The 23,882-nt window shown below is 46.0% G+C and overlaps 1 protein-coding gene across 1 annotated transcript in view; it reads right to left on the bottom strand.

Annotated features, from left to right (window-relative positions):
• IL7R (interleukin 7 receptor) overlaps positions 1-23,882 on the bottom strand; it is a 563,020-nt gene that overhangs the window by 17,472 nt on the left and 521,666 nt on the right. The window contains exon 7 of the mRNA XM_069627128.1: positions 11,472-11,547. Coding sequence (XP_069483229.1) covers positions 11,472-11,547 — 76 coding nt within the window. The remainder of the gene's footprint in view (positions 1-11,471; positions 11,548-23,882) is intronic.

Genomic DNA, 23,882 nt, shown 5'->3' with positions numbered 1-23,882 from the left:
GGTGTTGATCTGTAGCAACCCTTCATCTTTACTTCTTCACATCCTTGTAAGAATTTACGGGGTCCCTGAATGAACCTTCCCTGAGTTGGTGTTTAGCTGCTAGCAACCCCACGTCTTTACTTCTTCACATCCTGGTAGGAACTTATGGGGCCCTTAAATTAACCGTCCCTGCGTTGGTGTTTAGCTGGTAGCAACCCCTCTTCTTTATTTCTTCACATCCTGGTAAGAACTTATGGGGCCCTTGAATTAACCGTCCCTGCGTTGGTGTTTAGCTGGTAGCAACCCCTCGTCTTTACTTCTTCACATCCTGGTAAGAACTTATGGGGTCCCTGAATGAACCTTCCCTGAATTGGTGTTGAGCTGGTAGCAACCCCTCGTCTTTACTTCTTCATATCCTGGTAAAAACTTATGGGGTCCCTGAATGGACCTTCCCTGAGTTGGTGTTTAGCTGGTAACAGCCCCTTGTCTATACTTGTATATTATTTAACACTGTCCTGCGGATTATGAAGTGTCGACAAGCCAGCGCATCCAGTTTCCACTATAATTGTTTTTTACAATATGAAATCAACTTCTGCGATATTGATGCCTGGAAAAGATTACAATTCTTGATGGCGAACCTTTATGGCGTCATGAATGTCTCACCCCCTAATTCACTCCAGTGAAGTGTTCAGATGTTTTGATGACCACCAGTCTGTCTTCTTCCCTGCTTTGGGCAAAGAGTCTGTCCTTCACTCTGTGCTGACGATCCAAGCCTTGCCGCAGAGGGAAACGGGGTCACTGCTTCCATTCTTTGAAGCCTGTCGACAGTTTTCACAATATTGACCAGCCGCCTCTACTACCTAGGATCTCTCAGACATGTATAGCGATTACAACCTTAAGGGGGTTCCCTACTTTTCTGCACATATCACAATAGGTTGTTATCTCTTCCTTCACCTCAGACACAATTCCCATGGCCTGTGGAGTTACACGTAGTCTTTCATGATCCCCCAGCACTCTTTTAATCCGCTTGCCAAGCTCTTCCATTGCTTTGGTTTTAGGTTTTATTCAGATGCGAATATCACCCAGATACTTCTCCATAGGTATGTGGCAAGAGCTCACCTTATGCCAACTCTGTCTATTGGTCGTGGATCAGGGGATGCGCTATCACTTGTTAACGTGGCTGTAACGTAGGTTCTGGTGATGGGTGGTGGCCAGGGCTTGTGCATTTTTAGACCTGGCCATGACCTCCCACCTTGGGTGAAGATTCTTGGATTGGTCAATCTTACTTGGGCTTCAAATTGAGACTCTCACTACTTAGTGAAAGCTTCAGATTTTTCAGAATGCGCACTGCTGCAATGTTGGCGAGTGCACCCCTGTAGGGCCTTGTCACTCCCATATTGTGATAAATGCACTGGTTTCCAATGCAGCAGCCACATCCAGTTTAAATCCCTTTGTATTTCGCAAAGAGGCATCAATGGCCTTTGCCCTCATTATTGTCTGGCCAAAACCAGCAGATGCATCATGGTGGGTGCATGCCGTTCCTCATTTTAGTCACTTTCTCAAAGTCCCTTCTTCCAAGAGCAATAATAAAATGTGGGACCCTCCTTTTGGGTATGGAGCAGCCTCCCTCAGACGATCCAGTTCATCACGTCTCATTTACCCGTCATGGGAATTGAACCATGGCTACTTCTATATTAAATGCACATGGGGAACCAGCATCCAGAGAACCTTGGATACAAGTAAATGCCCTCATTCCCCAGGGGAACCAACATCCAGAGAACTTTGGATACAAGTAAATGCCCTCATTCCCCAGTGGCAACCAGCATCCAGAGAACATCGGATACAAGTAAATGCCCTCATTCCCCAGTGGCAACCAGCATCCAGAGAACCTCGGATACAAGTAAATGCCCTCATTCCCCAGTGGCAACCAGCATCCAGAGAACCTCGGATACAAGTAAATGCCCTCATTCCCCAGTGGCAACCAGCATCCAGAGAACCTCAGATACAAGTAAATGCCCTCATTCCCCAGTGGCAACCAGCATCCAGAGAACGTTGGATACAAGTAAATGCCCTAATTCCCCACTGGCAACCAGCATCCAGAGATCCTCGGATACAAGTAAATGCCCTCATTCCCCAGTGGCAACCAGCATCCAGAGAAGGTTGGATACAAGTAAATGCCCCCATCCCCAGTGGCAACCAGCATCCAGAGAACCTTGGATACAAGTAAATGCCCTCATTCCCCAGTGGCAACCAGCATCCAGAGAACCTCGGATACAAGTAAATGCCCTAATTCCCCAGTGGCAACCAGCATCCAGAGAACCTCGGATACAAGTAAATGCCCTCATTCCCCAGTGGCAACCAGCATCCAGAGAACCTCGGATACAAGTAAATGCCCTCATTCCCCGGGGGAACCAACATCCAGAGAACCTCGGATACAAGTAAATGCCCTCATTCCCCAGTGGCAACCAGCATCCAGAGAACCTTGGATACAAGTAAATGCCCTCATTCCCCAGTGGCAACCAGCATCCAGAGAACCTCAGATACAAGTAAATGCCCTCATTCCCCAGTGGCAACCAGCATCCAGAGAACCTCGGATACAAGTAAATGCTTTAATTCCCCAGTGGCAACCAGCATCCAGAGAACCTCGGATACAAGTAAATGCCCTCATTCCCCGGGGGAACCAACATCCAGAGAACCTCGGATACAAGTAAATGCCCTCATTCCCCAGTGGCAACCAGCATCCAGAGAATCTCGGATACAAGTAAATGCCCTCATTCCCCAGTGGCAATCAGCATCCAGAGAACCTCGGATACAAGTAAATGCCCTCATTCCCCAGTGGCAACCAGCATCCAGAGAACCTCGGATACAAGTAAATGCCCTCATTCCCCAGTGGCAACCAGCATCCAGAGAAGGTTGGATACACGTAAATGCCCCCATTCCCCAGTGGCAACCAGCATCCAGAGAACCTCGGATACAAGTAAATGCCCTAATTCCCCAGTGGCAACCAGCATCCAGAGAACCTCGGATACAAGTAAGTGCCCTCATTCCCCAGTGGCAACCAGCATCCAGAGAACCTCGGATACAAGTAAATGCCCTCATTCCCCGGGGGAACCAACATCCAGAGAACCTCGGATACAAGTAAATGCCCTCATTCCCCAGTGGCAACCAGCATCCAGAGAACCTCGGATACAAGTAAATGCCCTCATTCCCCAGTGGCAACCAGCATCCAGAGAACCTCGGATACAAGTAAATGCCCTCATTCCCCAGTGGCAACCAGCATCCAGAGATCCTCGGATACAAGTAAATGCCCCCATTCCCCAGTGGCAACCAGCATCCAGAGAACCTCGGATACAAGTAAATGCCCCCATTCCCCAGTGGCAACCAGCATCCAGAGAACCTCGGATACAAGTAAATGCCCTAATTCCCCAGTGGCAACCAGCATCCAGAGAACCTCGGATACAAGTAAATGCCCTCATTCCCCAGTGGCAACCAGCATCCAGAGAACCTCGGATACAAGTAAATGCCCTAATTCCCCAGTGGCAACCAGCATCCAGAGAACCTCAGATACAAGTAAATGCCCTAATTCCACAGTGGCAACCAGCATCCAGAGAACCTCGGATACAAGTAAATGCCCTAATTCCCCAGTGGCAACCAGCATCCAGAGAACCTTGGATACAAGTAAAGGCCCTCATTCCCCAGTGGCAACCAGCATCCAGGGAACCTCGGATACAAGTGTGCTCTAGAAATCCAATAAACCGAAAGATTGCAAGAAAAAAAACATAAAACACATGCACAGGTTTCCCATTCCCATCCCCTCTTGCTCAGGCAGAAACCAGAGAAATAATCCCCAGAGAGGTGCTGGCCTCTCAAGAAGTGGAAAGCGCCTTTGCAGGAAGAGTGCAATCCAGGCAGTGAGCAGTGAGGAGTGATATCAAGCCGAAATCCATTCCTACCGCAACATAAGTAAGGATATGTTCAGACTTCGACTCTGCTGGTGCAGCAAGGATAGAAACAGAAGGCAGGCCTTCTCGGTCTACGCCCCAAGAATCTGGAACCTCCTCCCCATCGACATTGCTTCTACAGTCCAGATAAGAGTGTAAGACCTTCCGCCTCAAGGAATGGCTCCTCCCGAACACATAGGTCGATATACCCTCCAGTCCCCACCATACCTGAGTCTTGGTGATCTTCTACTTGCTGCCAATTGGAAGCGCTCCCTTGTTGCTAGCTCCCAGCCCTATGATTTTAAAGCACTCTGTTGCTTCCCAAAGATAGGTCTGCACCCAATAAATACCATAATAATAATAATATTCATCATTACAATTATAATATCAAACAAATAATGGAAACACTTGGCAAAATCATCATCACACACCATTATCTGTTAAAGGCCACGTCGGGCATCTTCCCACACAAAGATTCCGCCTAGGAATCCAATGACTGCTGGAAGAGGCATCTTCCCTAAATTTGATTTCTGGCTCATGGCAGCAGTGATCCAGTAACACAAGGGTAACATTATGACTTCTGGGTGACACGCTGAATGGCTATGTGATATCTACTGCCCTCATGGTGGCTCTATGGGGGACATGGGTGCCACCGTGGTTATTAGCACCTTAGCACTTTCTCATAGCTGTAGGAAAACGTACAGATCCATCAATGTTCCCGTCATCCCAAGCCACTTTAGGTTTTTTCTCCCTGCGGATTGGGTGTGCATGTCATTTTCTATAACGCTCAACGAAGACCCTTCAAGGGGTGCAGGTATTTCTCTTTCCAGTTCAAAAGGCTCTTCTCCACTATTTGAGCATAAGGATCCAGTACCTGGTCCTTTGTCTCCCATTGAGCCGACTGTGAATCACATATTCTTAAACTACTGCTCTTCCATGGACTTCAACTCTTCTATGACTATGGCTTTTCGAGCCAGCAAGCAGACTTCTTGGAAAGTGCATGAAAGCATGTCCCTCATAGTTCTCCACTGCCACTGTGGGAAGTCTGAACAGTTAGCCCCTTAGCTGCTATGCCAAGATTGGCCCCCAATCTATACATTGAAATCTAACAGTTAGGAAGCAATACAGGCAGGTCTTGGCAAGGCTTTACTCCTCTTGTTCTCAGCAAATCCCTAAGGGCTTTCTGGTCAGTAGTAAGCCTAAAATGCGACTTCTTCAGGAGGGTATACACGCATTTCACCGCAGTATTTTTCATCAAGGGTTTTTTCATCGGCGTTTTTATTTCGAAAAAAAACTCATTGTTTTTTTTTCCTTTGGGGGGCTGGTTAAAAAATTAAATATATGGTTGTGGGTGTAAGGGAATAAAAAAAAGGGGTGCTTGAGGGGGTAACCCCCTCCTCAAAAAAAAAATGATGAGTTTTTCGAGAAAAAAAAACACCGATGAAAAAACCTGCTATGAAAAATACCGTGGCAAAATAACGTAGAACCCTCAGGAGTTGCCTGAAGATGTCTGCTTCCCTGGCACAGAGCATTGCCTACTACTCAAGTCACAGAGTTGTTTCTTTACACTTTTTTTAATGCTTTGGTATTCAAACGTAGGTTCCTTAGTCATGGCTTTATCAAAGACTTTTACCACTGAGCAGAACGAGGTGCGTGCAATAATAGAAAAGTGTTCTTCCTTGAAGGAGGAACACTTATCTTAAACTCACTATGTTCTAACAAAGAAAGAATGTTGTTTAGGAACATGAAAACCTCAATGTTTGTAGGTGCCTGATTTACGGCCTGACAATGAGCCTGGTAACCATTAGGAATACTGCGAGGGGATTCTCCTGGCACAGCCCTGTCAACCAGGAGTTCAAATGTGTCGTCAGCATCTACTGCACACATTTCCCCTTGTTTGTTAAGGCATTTCCCAGACTGCAGTACCACTTTGTAATTTACTAAAAGCTTTAGGACACTTTCATGAATTAGAAAAGCAGTAGTCTTTAAAGAAATACTGCTGCACACACTGACCCCATAGTGAGGGATTTCAGCAGCTTTTACAGCTTGAAAGCACGACGCCTCCCCTCCAGTCTTTCCACTCACTTCAGAATGGTGGTGCTGAAAATTGGAGGGCATAATGCTGGCTTTCTACACTGCTTTTAACCCAAGCTCAGCCACTCCACCTACCTTTGGAACAGTCACCCTGCCCCTCTCCGTCTTGAACCAGACCTCCTTAAGTTCTGGAAACTCCTCAAGACCTTCCTTTCTTTTCTCTTCCTCTTTCTCTCCCATGCTAACCTCCTCTGTCCTCCCCTGTTTCCCTCCTCTTCCCAACCTACTCAGCTCACTGACTGGTCGCTTGGTGCACCTCAGAGCAGTACAGATCCCAGGCTCCCCCGCCAGGCCTGCACTTGCCTCCGAGCCTCTGCACTTAGCCGGCACTTGTGCATTATGCTCCACAAGTGAGACAAACACTCTGTACGTAACCCTGTCCCTTGCCAGTCTGGGTGCACTTGTCCTCCGGCTCCTCCCCCTTCCTCGCCCTTCCGGTCTCTGCACACTTCACGACCCTGAATGGACTATGCCTAGCATGTCTGTCTGTACTGTCCTCCCTCTGTTTCCCCTCCCTAACCATGCCTAGTACTGTAGTACATTGTACCATATGTCCCCTCTCTCTTTCCTCACTCTTTCTCACGCACTTACACTAATAGATATGTCTCTGGCGAGGCATACTAGCTATTGTTGTTTGATCATTCGGAATCGTCAAGGCCTAAGAATGACGATTGTAATCCCTTGTTTCCTTTCCCGCCTTGAAGCACTTTGAAGCACTTCACTTGTGTGTAAGCGCTTTACAAATAAACAATTACAAGTACAATTACAATTTTTTGAAATAAACTTTACCTCCTTAAAATTAAACCATAAGCACACAAAGCCTTCAGCACGTACTGTAAAACGTTGGTGTCTTCTTTTAAATCCTAAGGTTCACGTTTTCTTCAAATTATTAATTACATCGCGGGCTGCCAATGTCTGCACTTCTGTACGTTTGGGTCCCCTCCACGCATTTTCAAGATGTGCCAGCCGAAGTGCCAATAAAATGTGTTGAAATAGGTGAAAAAGCCTTAGCACCTTTTGACAACTTTGTTTTACAAAGAGTGTAACTGCCACCCGCCAGGCACCCTTTGTAGGCCTCTGCCTGCTTTTAGATTGCACTGAAACCGGGCAGATTCTATAGGGTTTTACAGAACTATAGGGTTTTACAGAACTATGAAAATGTCATGCTTGCATAAAGCCATTTCGTTTTTGTAGGTGGTGCGGCAATGCACGTGGGAAACCGTCTTTGCATCCACTCTTCCTGCAAAAATATTGAGAATCCCCCTGAGCGTAAAAATAGGTTTTAGTTAGATTTCCTCACTTGCTGCGGTTTTAATATGACAGTATCGCCTGCTTCAAAGGTGGATTTTCTGGTTCGTCCACCTTCTGCCTGTGTATTCTTTGCTTTTGTCTTTTTGTTGGCCTTCTCATTCCCTGATGGGTTTTTTTGCATTTATTTGCAGTGCACATAACCCGTAGTTTTTTTTTCCAAGCGCGGATTTGGGATTCGAACCTGTGTTTGCTCAGCGTGGTCTTGCCTCCAAGGCCCGAGCGTTGCCACAGACCTATCCTCCAGTCCATTTTTGCATCTTCTGGTTCCATCTCTGTTTTTACCCCCAGAAACCCTGACTTTACACAGCGGCTCAGCAGAAGCTCTTCAGGGCTGGTTGCAGTGTGGTCTTGAAGAGTATTTCTGTAGTGTTTTAGCATCATGCAGAGGGCTAGATTAAGGAGTGCATCGTCTGTGCTTCACCTCGGTGTATCGTTCTCTTGATGGATGACATGAACCTTTCTGCCATGCCATTCGCTTGTGGACACAGAGGTGTTCTGTTGCTAGGTATCTGGCTAATCACTTGAATCCAGGGCAGGGAGGATAGCTCAGGGGCAATGTGGTGGTCTAGGTTCGAATCCCGGCCTGCGCTTAGAGACTGGTCTCTGGTATTAGGCGCATAAGTAATAAATAGATGAATGAATTCATGTCTACATAATGGTGGCGTTTTGTCAGATGTCACTGATTCTGGGACACCCCACTCACTGAAATGTTGGGCCAAGATGGTCGTTACTGATGGGTCTGCTGTGGATGAGACCTCTTTCGCTATTGGGATTACGACAAGTAGGTATTTCCCCTTTTGAGTTGGCCCTTGAAATTCAATAGCTGCCTTTTGCCATACATGCCTAGAGAGCGGGGGGCAGGTTAAGTGGCCAGGGAGAGCCATATTTCGTTGTGTATCCTGGATGCACCTGGTGACAATTCCTCTGAGCCTAGTGTTGTGGGTTTTTCGGAAGCCAGTTTGGCGCTTATTTAGCCAACTGACTTTGGCAGCCCAAGATTCCAGATGTATTAAAGACCTTCCCATCCGCATCTATAATGGTAATGGGGCGGTAATTCTTTGGGTCGGTCCGCACACCCCTCTTTAATACCAGTATTATGTATGCATTGTACCAAGAATCTGGCTATCTATTGCTGCTCACAATTTCCCTGAACAAAATAGTTAGTATTGAGGACCATAGTGCTGGGTCCTTCTTAAATAATTAATTCGAAAGATTATTAGGTGCTGGGGACCTTTAGTCACTGGCTTTACAGATAATGCCCATTACTTGGTTCTGATCTATCGCCATTTACCATTTATAAGCTCCAGCCATATCAATGTTAGCCGTCGGCTCTGAGGGGCTGCCATCATAAAAATATAGAGCAGAGAAATGGTCTACCGAGTCCTCCTCATCAACCATTTTTACCTGACTAAGTACCTGCCCACAATTAAGCCTATCAATAAATTCCCAAAAGGCCCCCATGTTTTTATCCGTTAAGATCACCATCATATGTTCAGCATCCCGTTGTAGAATTTCTGGGCTGTGGCTTTGAAAACATTTTTTAAAAGATTTTATATTTCGTTTTAGCCATCTTCTTCAGTCCCATTTTTATCACCTTATCTTGTATGGATTGATCAAAGCGCCTCGGATCTCATAAGCCTTTTAACCTGGGCAATATCTTTGTTGAACGCATGTATTGGAACTGCTCTTTTTTTAAAAGACGATTTAGCACCTATTTTCCTTTCAAAAACAAATCACAGAATATCCACCATCGATTGGTTGAAGTTTTCTAAAAATTACATTTGTATTTAGTGACAGCCATTAATCCTGCCAAGTTTTGATTCATTTTATCAATTGATCCATCATTCCATTTTACGTGTTTTTTTCCTCTATTGCACGTTAAACCTACCAGGAATCCTAGCTCTTCAAATCCTAAGTGGAATTCAAATTCCAAAAACAACATGTGGTGGTCACTCCAATTGGGGGGCAAAACTTCCATAATTTTACAATGTTCAAACAGGAATTGTTCCATAAAGAAACAATCTACCACAGATTCACTGCCTTCCCTATGCCAGGTTACCCTTCTCTGGACATCCCCAGAAATGGCCCCATTTGACATTTGCAAAACCAGAAAGGCCATCATAGTAGACAATTGATCAGCCACACCAGGCTTTTTGCATCATACACAAGTTTAAGAGAGTTAGTTGCACAAGGTCATTGTCGGGATCTATTAAAGGACAGGAGGATTAAGGTGCTCCACTAACAGCACCAGGTCCTTTTCAAAGATGAGTTTTCAATCCATTACGAACGGTTCTAAATCTATCCGAAAAATATCCAACTCACATACACCTTCGTGCCAGTATGTATTTATCAAAAGTATATGTTGGATCATTAAACCACCACTCATTGCTAATTCTACAAACAATGCACCATGTAAGGAGGAAACTAGTTGCTTAACCCCCAACCCCTGGCAATGCTTTCTGGTCACCAAAAGCCCACCCAATGAACGTTCACAACTAGCTTATTTTGCAGGTTCAACAAGAACATTATAACCTCCTTATATAGGGCAATCTATTGGCCCTGTCCCATGCAAAACAATCAAATTATTTCGTCTTAGTTGGCCCATAGCCTCAACATTGTTAAACAGGTGGCCATGACCTCTTGTATCCAAGAGACAACTTTTAAACTGGCGTCAGAGGGGGTACTAAAGTCCCTTCATGCCACCTCTACTCTTGATAGGTCCCTGAATGGCCCCCACCAGCCAGGACAAATCATCCACAGGAGTCTTTTGTACAGTCGGTATGCTGAGAGAATTCCACACTCCTCTGAGAGCCATCTCCAGTGTTTAGTTTAGTTTACTTCTTGTATAGCGCAAAACACCCATAGGCCTCAGTGCGCTGACAAAAACACAAAAACAATAATACAAACATAACATAGAAGTGCATAACATAATCAAGCAAATGGAAAGGCATCATGAAGGAAAAGGCACTGAGGCATAGATAACCATAGAAATCAGTTCCCAATAATTCTTAGCTTAGTAAATGACAACATATTGTGCAGATTTGTATTTTTGTCCAAAAATAAGGCCAAACTACTTAGACCACATCCAATAACAATAAAATCAGTATTATCAAGGGAACACCAATTATCAATCTGTATCCTCTGAAGGACTCTCAGATCTTGAGTTCTAAGATGGTTACTGCCCACTCTTTGATGAAGCCAGGCTAAGATTTTATTTTTGAGTGCCTGCCATCTCCCTGGTCATTTGTACTTTCCTGCCTGTGGGGCATACATCACTGCCCAGGCCAAGCAAACAAACCTTGGTGAGGCCTCCTGCAGGGCAGCCCTTGCGGATGCTAATTGCACTGAAGTTGCTGCATAATGGTTAGAGTGAGCCACAAGAGTAGAAACAGCAGCAGTGCCACCATAGAAACCCTGAATTCTCTGGGTTGCTCATGCAGCATCCTTAGCAGTCCACAGCATGCCTTGAAGGCAAGAGATGTCACCAGGTGTTGCCCTGGACAAGCACCTCGAGACCCAAGTCTGACAGACCAACCCTCCTAAAAAATTAGAAAGGGCTGAGGGCTGCCGTCACTAAGCACAGCAAATCCTGTGGCTGAGTGACAGCCCTCGCTTGCCATTAAGAAGGTGGTGTTTCTTGGAAGCAGGCATTGGGGCACACATGGCTGTGGCATATGCCTATAGTGCACAGGGGTGCAGTTTATGAGCACCTATCATCTTGTTATGCCTTCTCCAATACCATCTCTTTCTGTGCACATTCTAGTGCAATATGCTGTGGTCATAATGCTCGCCTGTGCATGGGCAGAGGAATACTAAGGGTTGTATGTATGGGGCACGGAATTTCAGCTGGTGACGGAACACAAGCCATTAGTAAACCTGCTGAGCCCAGGACGCACTAAGATACTCCACTTCTTCCACCCGATCATGCAGTTGTCATTATCTTAGTCATATTCCAGCTTCCTGAAGCTTCTCAAACACCTTCCTTAACATTTCATCATGTGTCTCAGCATCGTTGGCATACATGAGAAAGTACGAGAGGCTTTACGTACGTAGAGGCTGTGTCACCACACAGTGATATGATTTCGCCTCACTGGCATATGAGCCAAAACTAAAAGATGGTAATAGAGAGCATTAATGGGTGCTGACCTTTTTTTGCTTCTTACATAGGTGCTCCAAAGTACTTTTGTGATCTGGAATATGTGGCCAGACGTAGGGCTTGATTCTGAAATGATAGTCAAATGAGAATAAAACATGAAAACATGCAATTAAAATGCAACAGAACTTTGACAATCAAAGACAGAATAAAGACATAAGTTAGACATCTGTATTATACTAATACATGTATTTTGTTAATCGGTAGTCTCAATCTTTAATATCTTCCAATTATTAGTAGTGTTATGAAGGCGCTGTACAATACACAGACAGAATTGCCAAAGATCACACCTCTTGAACTCCTAAATCTACAACCAGTGTCTTAACCACCAGACTTCCCTCTGTCAACAGACTTGTACTTCTGACTGCAAGACATCACTAAACCACACCCTCTAGTGACTAGGCTACAAACTAGAGCATGTCTTCTCTCAGACGTGTGCATTCTTGCCTTTGTGCCAAATGTCTTATCCAAAGGCAGGCTTTTTACCATCTATTTTCCACAGTGGTATGGGAGATGTAGGGAAATGGGTGACAGAAGAGGTGTTGGGGGTTCCTCCTCATTCAGCATCAATGGTTGCACTAACAAAACAGCCTTGAAAAATGTCCTATCAGACAAAATTGAATCCTTAGCATGCTAAGTATGAGAGATATTCTATCCTCCTTCTCTTTAAATTCTATAAAACAAAGTCGATACCAAAGATAATCTATGGTATTGAAACTATTTTTTGGCTTGACTGTAACGACATGGACTTGCTTGAAGCCTTACTGTGACGATGTGCACTACGTCTCCCACCAGTCTCACTTTAGCCGTGATGCGATATGATCTTGGTTTATTATCTTTAAAGGTGAGATTCATTTGGAATTCCCTCCAGCTGTTTAAAAAAATTCTAACTCCACACCCAGAATTACCATTTGTCAAACTGTACGATATATATCTATAACTCTGTTGCTTCTCAAAGCTTGGCCTACACTCAATAAATACAATAATAATAATAATATATCTAGAAAGCAGAAACGAACATGTCAGAAGATGATGTATGAAGTGTATTGCGATACTGAGTAGTCTAGAATGTACTAAGGAATTGTTCATGCAAAATCCCAATTTACTTAAATGACGACTCCCAAGACTCCCAAGACACCTGTTTAAAGGTGACAATTTCCATCCCGCCCAACATTTTTCCCATTCTTCTCCTTGCACATTTCGAGCTTTCAATAGCATTCTATTTCTTTTGGGTATGTGACTTGCAAGCTCTTTCGTAGTGTATTCCCCTCACTTCGCATTCATGTCCCCACATAAAAGGATCATGTCTCGCTCAGGATGCTCCACCCACCTCACAAACAATCTATCTAAATATTCAAAGGTTCTTTCAGATTTCTCATTCCCAGGTGGGTCATAAACAAATACCACCAATAGACGTGTGCAACAAACGGATTTCTATTGCCAAAACATTACCACCCTCCTCTAAAGGAGTTACAGTCGAGGAGGGTAAGGCATGGGAGATCCCCATCAGTAGACCTCTGAGGGTCTACCCATTGGGCCGTTTGTGGCCTTAATCTGGTAGATCACATACCCATCTAAGACAAAATCTTTCAGCATCCAAGTTTCCTGTAACATAAATATGTTGAAATCTACCATTGATGAAAACGAACGCACCCCCTGAGGAAAAGTGTGAATGGCCCTGATTGTTCCAAGACAAAATCTTAGTTCAATCATGCAGAACCCCCATCCCCGGCATAATACTCTGTAACCACTTCCACTCCTGCTTATTATCAAAACCTTGACACGCAACTTTACTCGGAAGCACAGGCGTGACTTGTTTATCATTTTTGTTAAAATGTTTGCATTTATCACATACACTGTCCCCCGGTTTCAACTCAGTTTCACTGTCCAATTTGTAACCCAGAAATTCCACGAATTCAAATTGTACTCTGATTACGGATGCCGTGGCAGGAGGTGCACAGTGAATTTTTGACATATCGCATAACGTGGGCCTAAGGGTTGCAGAAAGTCTAGATCACTAGAATTCAGGATGCAGAGGGTAGGGATCTTTGTGAACATTTTGAGAAGTGCTGGTCGATTGATGACAGTTCTTTTTTTATAATAGAAGACATCTGGCAAACTGTCACTATACGCTTATCAAGGTACACCCTCAATGGCGGCAAGGATGCTGGAACAATGTTGGCTGGGGTAGAACACAACATTTTTGCGGGTAAATCACCCCTGCCTGCCAAAGAAAGTTCTGGAGCTCGAGATTTATTTAAGTTCTCATTGGTTTGGTCAGGAGCTTCAATCAATTGTTCAATTTCTTGTATAGAAAGATTATCCTTTAGAAGCCAGCTTTTTAATGTGCCCGCGTTTTGTTATCTACGTTTTTTCCTTCGGATTTCTTTCTTTTCATAATTTCTTTGTTCTTTGTGGTGCAACAACTCCAGTGACAATAGTTGAATTCAAGGGTTGATCAATTTCATTGGACTGCAATTTGTCAGGATTTATTGCCTCGTTCACTCCTTCTTGGAGACGCTTTCTTCTACGTCTATCCCAATGGATGGGATAATTAAGGGGGGATAACTCTGCTTGAGGGATTTCAACAATGACTTCCTCTTGAGATTCGATATTAATCGGAGGTGGTTGCAGGTTTTAAATAGACACCTCCTTGATCTCATCATCAGATGTGGGAAGATTACATTTTTCTATCACCCTATCCAGCCCGTTTCCATATTTTTCCACCTCATTGTGAATGCGCCCACAAAGTTTCAGAAGCACCTTCACTGCAAAGTGCACCACATTGTTTTCTGCTGTTTGATTTAAAGAGGTCTCATTGGGAATATTTGAGTGATTGTTAACACCTAACACCTCCAGACTCACTGATGGAGGTGTATCATCCATTACCAAATTAGGAGTTCCTGACAGTCTTTGGGACAATAGGGCACCGGAAAATCACCTCCATCCTTCTGCCTCAATTGACCTCCCACCTACTTGGGAGCCAATGGATGCATTAATAGAGTCTTCCAGAGTTACCACCTTCATGGGTCTCATGGAATTACTCACAAGATAGCACAAGTCCAATAGAGAGTCTATTCCATCAAAGGTGGAATGCAAACGAGTTTTATTTGCAGCTGGCACTTCATGTATATTTATATTTAACTCGCTCTGCCCAGCTGGTGACATCATCTCTGTAGCTGCTTGAAGTGATTGCTTTTGTTTTTACAGGGCCCCTTTTTTAATGAATCCGCCAGTGCTGGAATATTTGCTTCCAAAGCGGGCTCTCCAGGTGTATCATCTATTGTGCCCCCGGTAAAATAATGCAGAGTTTGCAAAAGGTCACTGTGATCAGCCAATTTGGTTAAATGTGCGCTTCTGCTGCACTCTGCGCTGTCAGGCCTGAGAGAAGGGCCGGATCAATTTCAAACCGTGGGCTTAAAAGGGACACGCTTCCATAGTCACCAGGCGGCTTACTGGCCCAAATGCATAATATTAAAGCTCACTTGCAAGCCGGTCACCTTTAAGTACAACGTTTAACTACAACAATGTGTCTTAATAATGCTGTGGGCTCAAAGGGTTAAACTCCCCCCCCCCAGTCACCACACAGTCTGAAGCCTGTGTATCAGAAGCAGCCCCGGTATAACAGGCAAACTATACTTCTATTTTGGGTTCTCGGGTTGCAGTCAGCTTTCAGGGAACACTGGTCAGGAGCTCCTGCACGGCCATCAAGAGTCCGGCCTCTGCGGCATATGCCCCACGAAACACCAAACACTCAATCACACTCCGCCATGCTCCGCTGTGGCCCGAGTGTTTGAATGTTCAGCTCCTCCTCTTCCAACTGCAATGGGGGTAAGACTCTCCACCAGGGTGTAGACTGCAACACCTTCAACACCAAACACTCGATCACACTCCACCATGCTCTGCTGTGGCCGGAGTGTTTAAATGCTTAGCTCCTTCTCTTCCAGCTGCAATGGGGGAAAGACTCTCCACCAGGGTGTAGACTGCTACAACTTCAACACCAAACACTCGATCACACTCCGCCACGCTCCACTGTGGCTGGAGTGTTTGAATGCTCAGCTCCTCCTCTTCCAACGGCAATGGGGGAAAATACTCTCCACCAGGGTGTAGGCTGCCACTAGCCATATGTATGTATATATATATATATATATATATATATATATATATATATATATATATATATATATATATATATATATATATATATATGGCTAGTGGCAGTCTACACCCTGGTGGAGAGTATATATATATATATATATATATATATATATATATAGATAAATACATACAGGGTTGCTGCCACTAACCCTATGCTAATCTTCTCAATAAGCATATTCTCTTTTTTACCACTATCAAATGCCATATATGACAGCACTCTACACCTGGTAATATCAAGTGGCAGTTACTGTTCCCGAACCAAGTGCCATTTACAAATCAGCTTTTCTTTTCTTTAACAAAACACTTGGACACAGTTCTGCTGTAAATGTACATATGCATTTTTTTTTTACTTTCAGCAAAATCCTCCTAAAAATAAACACTTAAATGCACACCATTTTCCATTTCTTATTCCATATCAACATCAAACTTTCCAACCTTTCTCATTACATCCCTTATAGTGCCACAGTTCTCCACCTGCTCTCAAATACGCATATACTGCCAAACGGCCTGAGTCATTAACTTTTTGCACAGTGCAAAGTGATTTTCCACTGCTAAAAAGTAACTTAGCACTGCCAACACAAACACGTATTCATGGTACTGTCCAAAGTGTATTTTCGTACTACAAAGTCAATGCAAACTCACTTAACAATGCACAAATTAAAGGGATGGTCTAGTAAAAAATGTTATTTAAGAACTAGATAGGCAACATAAAAAAAAATACTAGCATTCTCTTTTTTTAAACTTCCTATGTAAAATTTTGAGCTATTCAAGCTCAAAATTCGCAAAAGCAAGCACATGGGCGCACCCATTTTGTGAATTGGAGGCCCTCCTGTGCTGGCTTTTGCTTTTGCGGCACTAATGAAGGAAAAGCCAGCCAGCTGTAGTAAACAAAAGCTACCGCTGGGTGGCTTTCCTTCCATTAGTGCTGTAGGCGGAGGACGGGGACCGGACACCAGAGCAGGAAAGCTGCAGCTGAATCTCGGTAAGTGCTATTTATTTTTTTTTTTTTAAATAAGCACTAGCTGTGTTTTTTTTTTCTAAGTTTTCCGGGCTGGACGAGCCCGAACACATAGTAAGCTAATGATAGTTAGCTTTGTACATAACCTGTATGCATTAGCTAGTAGACGCCAAAGAGGTAGCTATACCTTGTTAGCCGCGATAATGAGAAATTTAGAACAGCACAAATTATACAACACTTATAACACTCATTTTACAGATCCCTACAATCACGCTACAATGCACTTGCATTCACAGTAACAGACCGAAACTAATGTCAATCACACGAGAACGGCGCTGACAGCTTGGCTGCACATTGCGTTTCAGGAGTTGTCATGGAGACATCCCCGCCCCAGGGTAAACACCCAGGGGTGGGGCGCGAAGCGTATGTGCTTTTGATCTATATAATCGCAAAAGACATGTTAGAACGGCTGTCTAATAGCCTGTTTCTTTCACAGAGACATGATTGATGTATGTGTTTCACCATGCACCTGCAACACACGTGGCTGTAGCCGTGAGTGTTGCAAAAATAAAGCCTTTGGGGCTTATTATATTGGACAGAGATAGCGCATTGAAAGCGATCAGGTAGGAGACGTTTCTGTCCTTAAACTGTGTACATAGAGTTTTGTAACGCTGATACTAAATGGCAATTTCTGTTTTTCATTCATTTTTTCTGGTGTACCAATTGAATACTCGTGGGACAAACAAAATGGTATGTGTGAATTTGTTTATGTATTGTATATAAACCATTTAACGTACTTGTATTGACAAATGTATTACTATGCTTAGCTTGATGATGTAATCAAGAGCCTATATACAGACCTGATAAAGGTTCTCACCGAAATGCATTGGCTAAATGTATATTGATGGCAAAATATGATCGCCCAACAGATCACATTTAGAATAAATCTTATTACAAAAACAGGAATGTGAATAAAACATTCCTGGCCAAAACTGCACAGATTTAACTGATGCTTTGATTTTATTAAGAACATTGGACATAAATACTCTGGGAACTTGCCACCCTCTCTAGGGGCCAACTGAGAAGCGGCAGTTATAATAAGGCAAAGTTGCCTTGTTTTCGTTTGTTTGTGGTTTAGCGGGGTTTAAACTGGCAGCTCCAGGTTAAAATTATTGAAAACTAACTGAGAGATGTACACATTGAATAGAAGTGAGTAAACATTGTGGTGCCCACCACTCCGGTATTTTTTCTAACAATATACTTAACACACTTTACTACATCACCCATAACCCACCTCCATTAACGCTTTTCCCCCCAAAAACTTCTACTACCTTAATAAATAACAAACTCTCTTACTAAAAAGTACTTCGCTATTACCACATATACCCACTAAGTTTATTTTACAATTACAGGAAAAAAGAATATTTAACAAAACAGCTACCGAAGAAAGAACACTCTTCACATCCTACAAAGTAAGTACATGAGTATAGCATGGTTACTGGTCTAATTGTAACAATGTACTTTCACTATATACTAGCCTAGAATATTCTGTTCTACTCATCAACAATGTATTTCACTCATACTCATTATATTGCAACATTCACACTCTTTCGATTCCCATCTAAACACTGTTCTTTATTCAAGACGCCCCCCATTCCTTACTTCCTAACAACACAGCTATCCCTCAACATTTTCTACACTACAATTTACTTCCTTATTATTCCATACCCCTATGCACATAGGGTCTTAATTCCAACGTAACAACTTTGAAACTCATTCCGTTCCAAATCACTAACACATATTAGCACACACAGACACACTTCTTCACCCCTTGCCCAATACATCTACACAACCATCATACCAATGTAGTAAATCACACCATTATAACAACCACTGTTTTCCGCAAAACATCATAATGTCTCTACTTATTCCATCACGCCACCACTCCCTTACTCACTAACCCAAGCCTATAACACCTGTAAATTCTCTTACTCTTCATCCTTCTCAACCACACCTATCATCCCACTTCACAATCACACACATGCATAATACATGCATAATACATGCATAAACATTGCACAATTTTCAAAACACAAACTTTCTTTTTTTCCCCAACAGGCAAAACACAACGCCTTACATAAAGCAACTCCATAGAAAACAAAGAAAGAAAAAATAGAGCAGATAAGAATGAAAACAAGACATATAGTCATCTTCCTCTGAAACAATTTATAGAAAACATTAAAACAATACAGTTAGTAAACTCGTTCAACAAAAGTAAACCAGCCACCACTAAAACAAACATCCCTTGTGAAAAATCTAAAAGTAAAAACACATGTACAAACAAAATCAGATCGAGTAATACACTTAACACTATGGGGGTAAGTCATAGAATTCAGCGCACAAGTGGCGCACGCAGCTGGCGCACAGTGTGCGCGTGTGGCAGTCTGCGCCAGCCGCGTGTGCCTAAACCCATTTCGGCACACAGCGTATTCATGGATTTTAACATCCCTAAGCAGCCGTGGCGCAGAGTGGCGCAGCAACCCTGCAGCAGCACCAGTTACGGCCCCAAACCCGCCCCGTGCGCCATGAACAGCGCACAAATCCAATACATGGCGCACAGGCCAGTGGACCAGCATACAGCCCCCCAACCACGAAAACGCATGTAAAACTCCCCGCGCACCCCTCGGAATACATGTACCCCGCTCGCGCTAGGCCAATCGCGTGTAAAACTCCCCGCGCAACCCTCGAAATACACATACCCTGCTCATTCGCGGGAAGTTTCACACGCGGTAGGCCCTGTGCGAGCGGGGCACGTGTATTACTGGGGTTCGCGGGGAGTTTCAAACGCAATTGGCCCTGTGCGAGTGGGGTACGTGTATTACTGGGGTTCGCAGGAACTTTCACACGCGGTAGGCCCTGTGCGAGTGGGGTACGTGTATAACTGGGACTCGCGGGAATTTTCACACGTGGTAGGCCCTGTGCGAGTGGGGTACGTGTATTACTGGGGTTCACGGGAAGTTTCACACGCGATAGGCCCTGTGCGAGTGGGGTACGAGTATTACTGGGGTTCGCGGGAATTTGCACATGTGGTAGGCCCTGTGCGAGTGTGGTACGTGTATTACTGGGGTTGGCGGGAAGTTTCACACGTGATAGGCCCTGTGCGAGTGGGTTACGTGTATAACTGGGGTTCGCTGGAATTTTCACACGCGGTAGGCCCTGTGCGAGTGGGGTACGTGTATTACTGGGGTTCGCGGGAAGTTTCACACGCGATGGGCCCTGTGCGAGTGGGGTACGTGTATTACTGGGGTTCGCGGGAATTTGCACATGTGGTAGGCCCTGTGCGAGTGTGGTACGTGTATTACTGGGGTTTGCGGGAAGTTTCACACGCAATTGGCCCTGTGCGAGTGGGGTACGTGTATAACTGGGGTTCGCGGGAAGTTTCACACGCGATTGGCCCTGTGCGAGTGGTGTACGTGTCCACCATGGGCAAGCCCCCCAGCCAAGCCACATGTCACCTTGCACTAGTGATCACCAACTCATGTCCCCCAGCACCCCCACCCACCCAGCATTGACGGGCACCTGCCAGCAGGCCCCCACTCATGTCCCCCAGCACGCCCAACCCCAGCAGTGAGGGGCACCTGCCAGCAGGCCCCCACTCATGTCCCCCAGCACCTCCACCCCCCAGCAGTGAGGGGCACCTACCAGCAGGCCCCCACTCATGTCCCCCAGCACCCCCACCCCCCATCAGTGAGGGGCACCTGCCAGCAGGCCCCCACTCATGTCCCACTCATGTCCCCCAGCACCCCCACCCCCCAGCAGTGAGGGGCATCTGCCACAGGCCTCCACTCATGTCCCCCAGCACGGCCACCACCCACCAGTGAGGGGCACCTGCCAGAAGGCCCCCACTCATGTCCCCCAGCACCCCCACCCCTCCAGCAGTGAGGGGCACCTGACAGCAGGCCCCCACTCATGTACCCCCGCACCCCCACCTCCCAGCAAGGAGGGGCACCTGCCAGCAGGCCCCTACTCATGTCCCCCAGCACCCCACCCCCCAGCAGTGAGGGGCACCTGTCAGCAGGCCCCCACTCATGTCCCCCAGCACCCCCACCCCCCAGCAGTGAGGGTCACCTGCCAGCAGGCCCCCACTCATGTCCCCCTGCACCCACACCTCCCAGCAAGGAGGGTCACCTGCCAGCAGGCCCCCACTCATGTCCCCCTGCACCCCCACCTCCCAGCAAGGAGGGGCACCTGCCAGCAGGCCCCCACTCATGTCCCCCCCTACATGAAGTAAAGATGCACAATCATGGCCCACTTCTACACCAAAATACCACAGCACACCACCCCATGCTTGAGACGCAATGATTTCCCAATCCACCCCACACTGACATGCCTATCTCAAGACACAAACCAAAAGTCAACTATGTACATCAACACATGTCCGTCACACACACACACACTGGTTGTCATTGATTGTGTAAACCCACATTTTCACATGCATTAACCCAATGAGCGAATCCCACACATGGAACTAAAATATGAAAATGTATTATGTACAAAAATAAAGCAATGAAATGAAAGCATAACAAAATAGCAAACATGAAATGAAAAGCATGTGCAAAAGATAAGTAAATGAAAAGTACAACCAATCCAAAGTAATCCTAAAGAAAAATAGTCAAAACTCTCCCTCCACCAACGCAAATCCAAAGGAAACATAAAAAGAAAAATCCATTGATCCATGGTGAAATCAAAAGAAAAAGTTCAAAATAATCCATTGTCCAACTATGTTCAATCCATTGTCCAAAAGAAAAATCCATTAATCCATGTTCAAAATCAAATAAAATGTTCAAATAAATCCATTGTCCAACTATGTACAATCCATTGTCAAGGGTCCATGAGCCCAAAGAAAGAAATGAAACCTACCTAAGAAACTACCTAATAAAAGAAATATATACAAATGTGTGTGGCATAGTCCATTCACCACAAATCAAAGGAAAAGGAAAAGGTAACCTAACTCTAAAAACTATTTACAATGGCAGCGGGCTAGTCCGACGGCTCACTTTTCGATGTCCCAGGCCAGGGCATCATCGAACTCCCGCTCAATGTTCTGGAGGCGGTCCTCTTCCATGGCCCGGAGGGTTCGCAGGGACGATGACAGCTTGATACGGAGTGATTTGGCACGTGAAAAAATTGCACGTCAGCGTGTAATTGGAGGAAAGGCCCTTAGCGCGTAAGCATGTCAGCACACGTACGCGATTTCATTGGACCAAAGGCCCTTAGCCCGTAAGCGCTTCTGTGACGTTACGCGCGCATGCGTTTCCCTTGTGACGTGGGCATAGTGGTTCAGCGCGCGTGAAAAAACTGCACGTCCGCGTGTGAATGCGTGTAATCCGAGGAAAGGGCCTGTACGCGGGCGTTTCCCTCAGCACGGGTTAAAGGTGAGCGGGGCCAGCAATTTGCTGTACGTGCCTTTCGTGGAGACCGACGTGTGTTGCTGCTTTGTTTTGTTTCGCGCGCCATCACAACTTCATAGCTATCAAGGACGTATCTCTTCTTTTGGCGGGGGTATTGGCTACGTGTGTTTTTCTGCATCGCGCTAGTCAGACGGTTAGTCGCGCACGCTATCTTTCCCACTGCGAGTGCCAATGTGTATCGCACCCGTTTTCAAGGTCATAGTAGCCTGCGTTTCCCACGCGTACGCGTTTTTCGTGTTACTGGGTGCCACCGCGTACTGAGGGAGGTTGATTCCATGCACATAGGCTGCAGGGTTGCGTGCACGGTTTTACTGCAGTTTTGGGGTGCCTGAGCGTTGCGTGACCTGTCACTACATCACTGGGGTTACATACAGCCTTGCAGGTGCAGGGGGGCTGTTAACATCTTGCATCCCACCCCCTTCACCCCAATTGCCCAGGTAAATTGTGGTGTACACCTCCCATTGGCACTACTCCATCTGTGCCGCCGCTACTACATCTGTGCCATGGTTGGGAGGCCACAAAAGGTGAGGGGCGCCTCAGCAGGGCGTCAACCTCGTGGCGGGCGTGGTCAGGGACGTGGCCGGGGTGACCAGGGAGTAGGGGGACTCCAGGGTGGCCGCAGAGGGGGAAGAGGCAGGGGCGCGCCACTTGAGCATGATGTTGTGCCATGTGTCGGTGCAGTCATGCCACCACCCCCTTTGGTTCCGGGAGATGCAGCTTCTGCATCTGTTACTGGCGCTCGTGTGACACGGCAGTCTGTTTCATCGACGGCCACGGGCCCAGGGCAGTGGTTGCTGCAGGTGCAGCTGTGGACACCACCACCCAGGCTCAGGGTCTGCCAGCGCAGGCAGCGTTGGCACTTGAAGAGCCCTTGGAAGATTTCCAACAGGCCAGGAGGGAAACCATAGGGCACGCAGGGCTGCCCTGACCAGACACGTGTCCCTGGGGCAGTTACGTCATCTGCTGCCCCGAACAGCTGGGTTTTGGCAAGTGCAGGGGCAGATGCACCCAACAACACCCTGGTTGTGAGTCTGCTAACTAGGACAGTTGCGGTCAATGACCCTGCCACAGCGGATGTTGCTGCGCAGGGTCCATTAGAGGGCACCCAGCTGCCACTGACACAAGTCACTCCCTTGGCTCAATCCACTGAACCCACTGGCCATACTGATCAGGGCGGCCTTAGCCAGCCAGGGTCTGCGCCACAATCCAAGAGGAGGAAGGTTGCACCTGCAGCACAGGCTGGGACCCCACACACAGCCACAACCTCCTGCACGTCGAGGAAGAAGCCTTTCTGCAACCAGGAACTGGACTTCCTCGTGGACTACGTGCGGGACCACAGCCGTGACATGCTAGTGGGTGCTAATTGTCAGACTACGGCTGCCTACTGTGATACCCACTGGAAGCAAGTTGCGGAACATGTGAGTGCATTCGGCCATGAGGTGCGCACGGCGCAAGAGTGCAAAAACCGTTGGAATGACCTCAAACGCAGCGCTAAGGCTAAGCGTGCCTCAAATTACAACTTGACTCTGGTGACTGGCAGTGGGCCTGCACCAGAGGAGGAAGACCTCACTCCTCATGAGTCACTCGTTGCGGAGTTCATACCATCTGAATCGGTCGAAGGAGTGGGAGAGATGCCGGACTTGATGCCCAGTCCAGTGAGTGTTGATGCGTGTTTGTTGAGGCCGTGTGTGTTTTATTTGTGTGATGTGTTGTGCATGACTGCCACTACATGTCACGTGTACATGGTTCTGATGTGCAAGTAATGCAATGCTTCACTAATGCATGTCTGCTCTGCTGGATGGTGGACATGTGGAGCA

Source organism: Ambystoma mexicanum, chromosome 6p (genome assembly GCF_040938575.1).
Source record: "Ambystoma mexicanum isolate Mex_15411 chromosome 6p, UKY_AmexF1_1, whole genome shotgun sequence".
NCBI lineage: Eukaryota > Metazoa > Chordata > Amphibia > Caudata > Ambystomatidae > Ambystoma > Ambystoma mexicanum.
The sequence above is the reverse complement of the archived record's forward strand: the minus strand, read 5'-3'. Positions and strand labels throughout refer to the sequence as shown.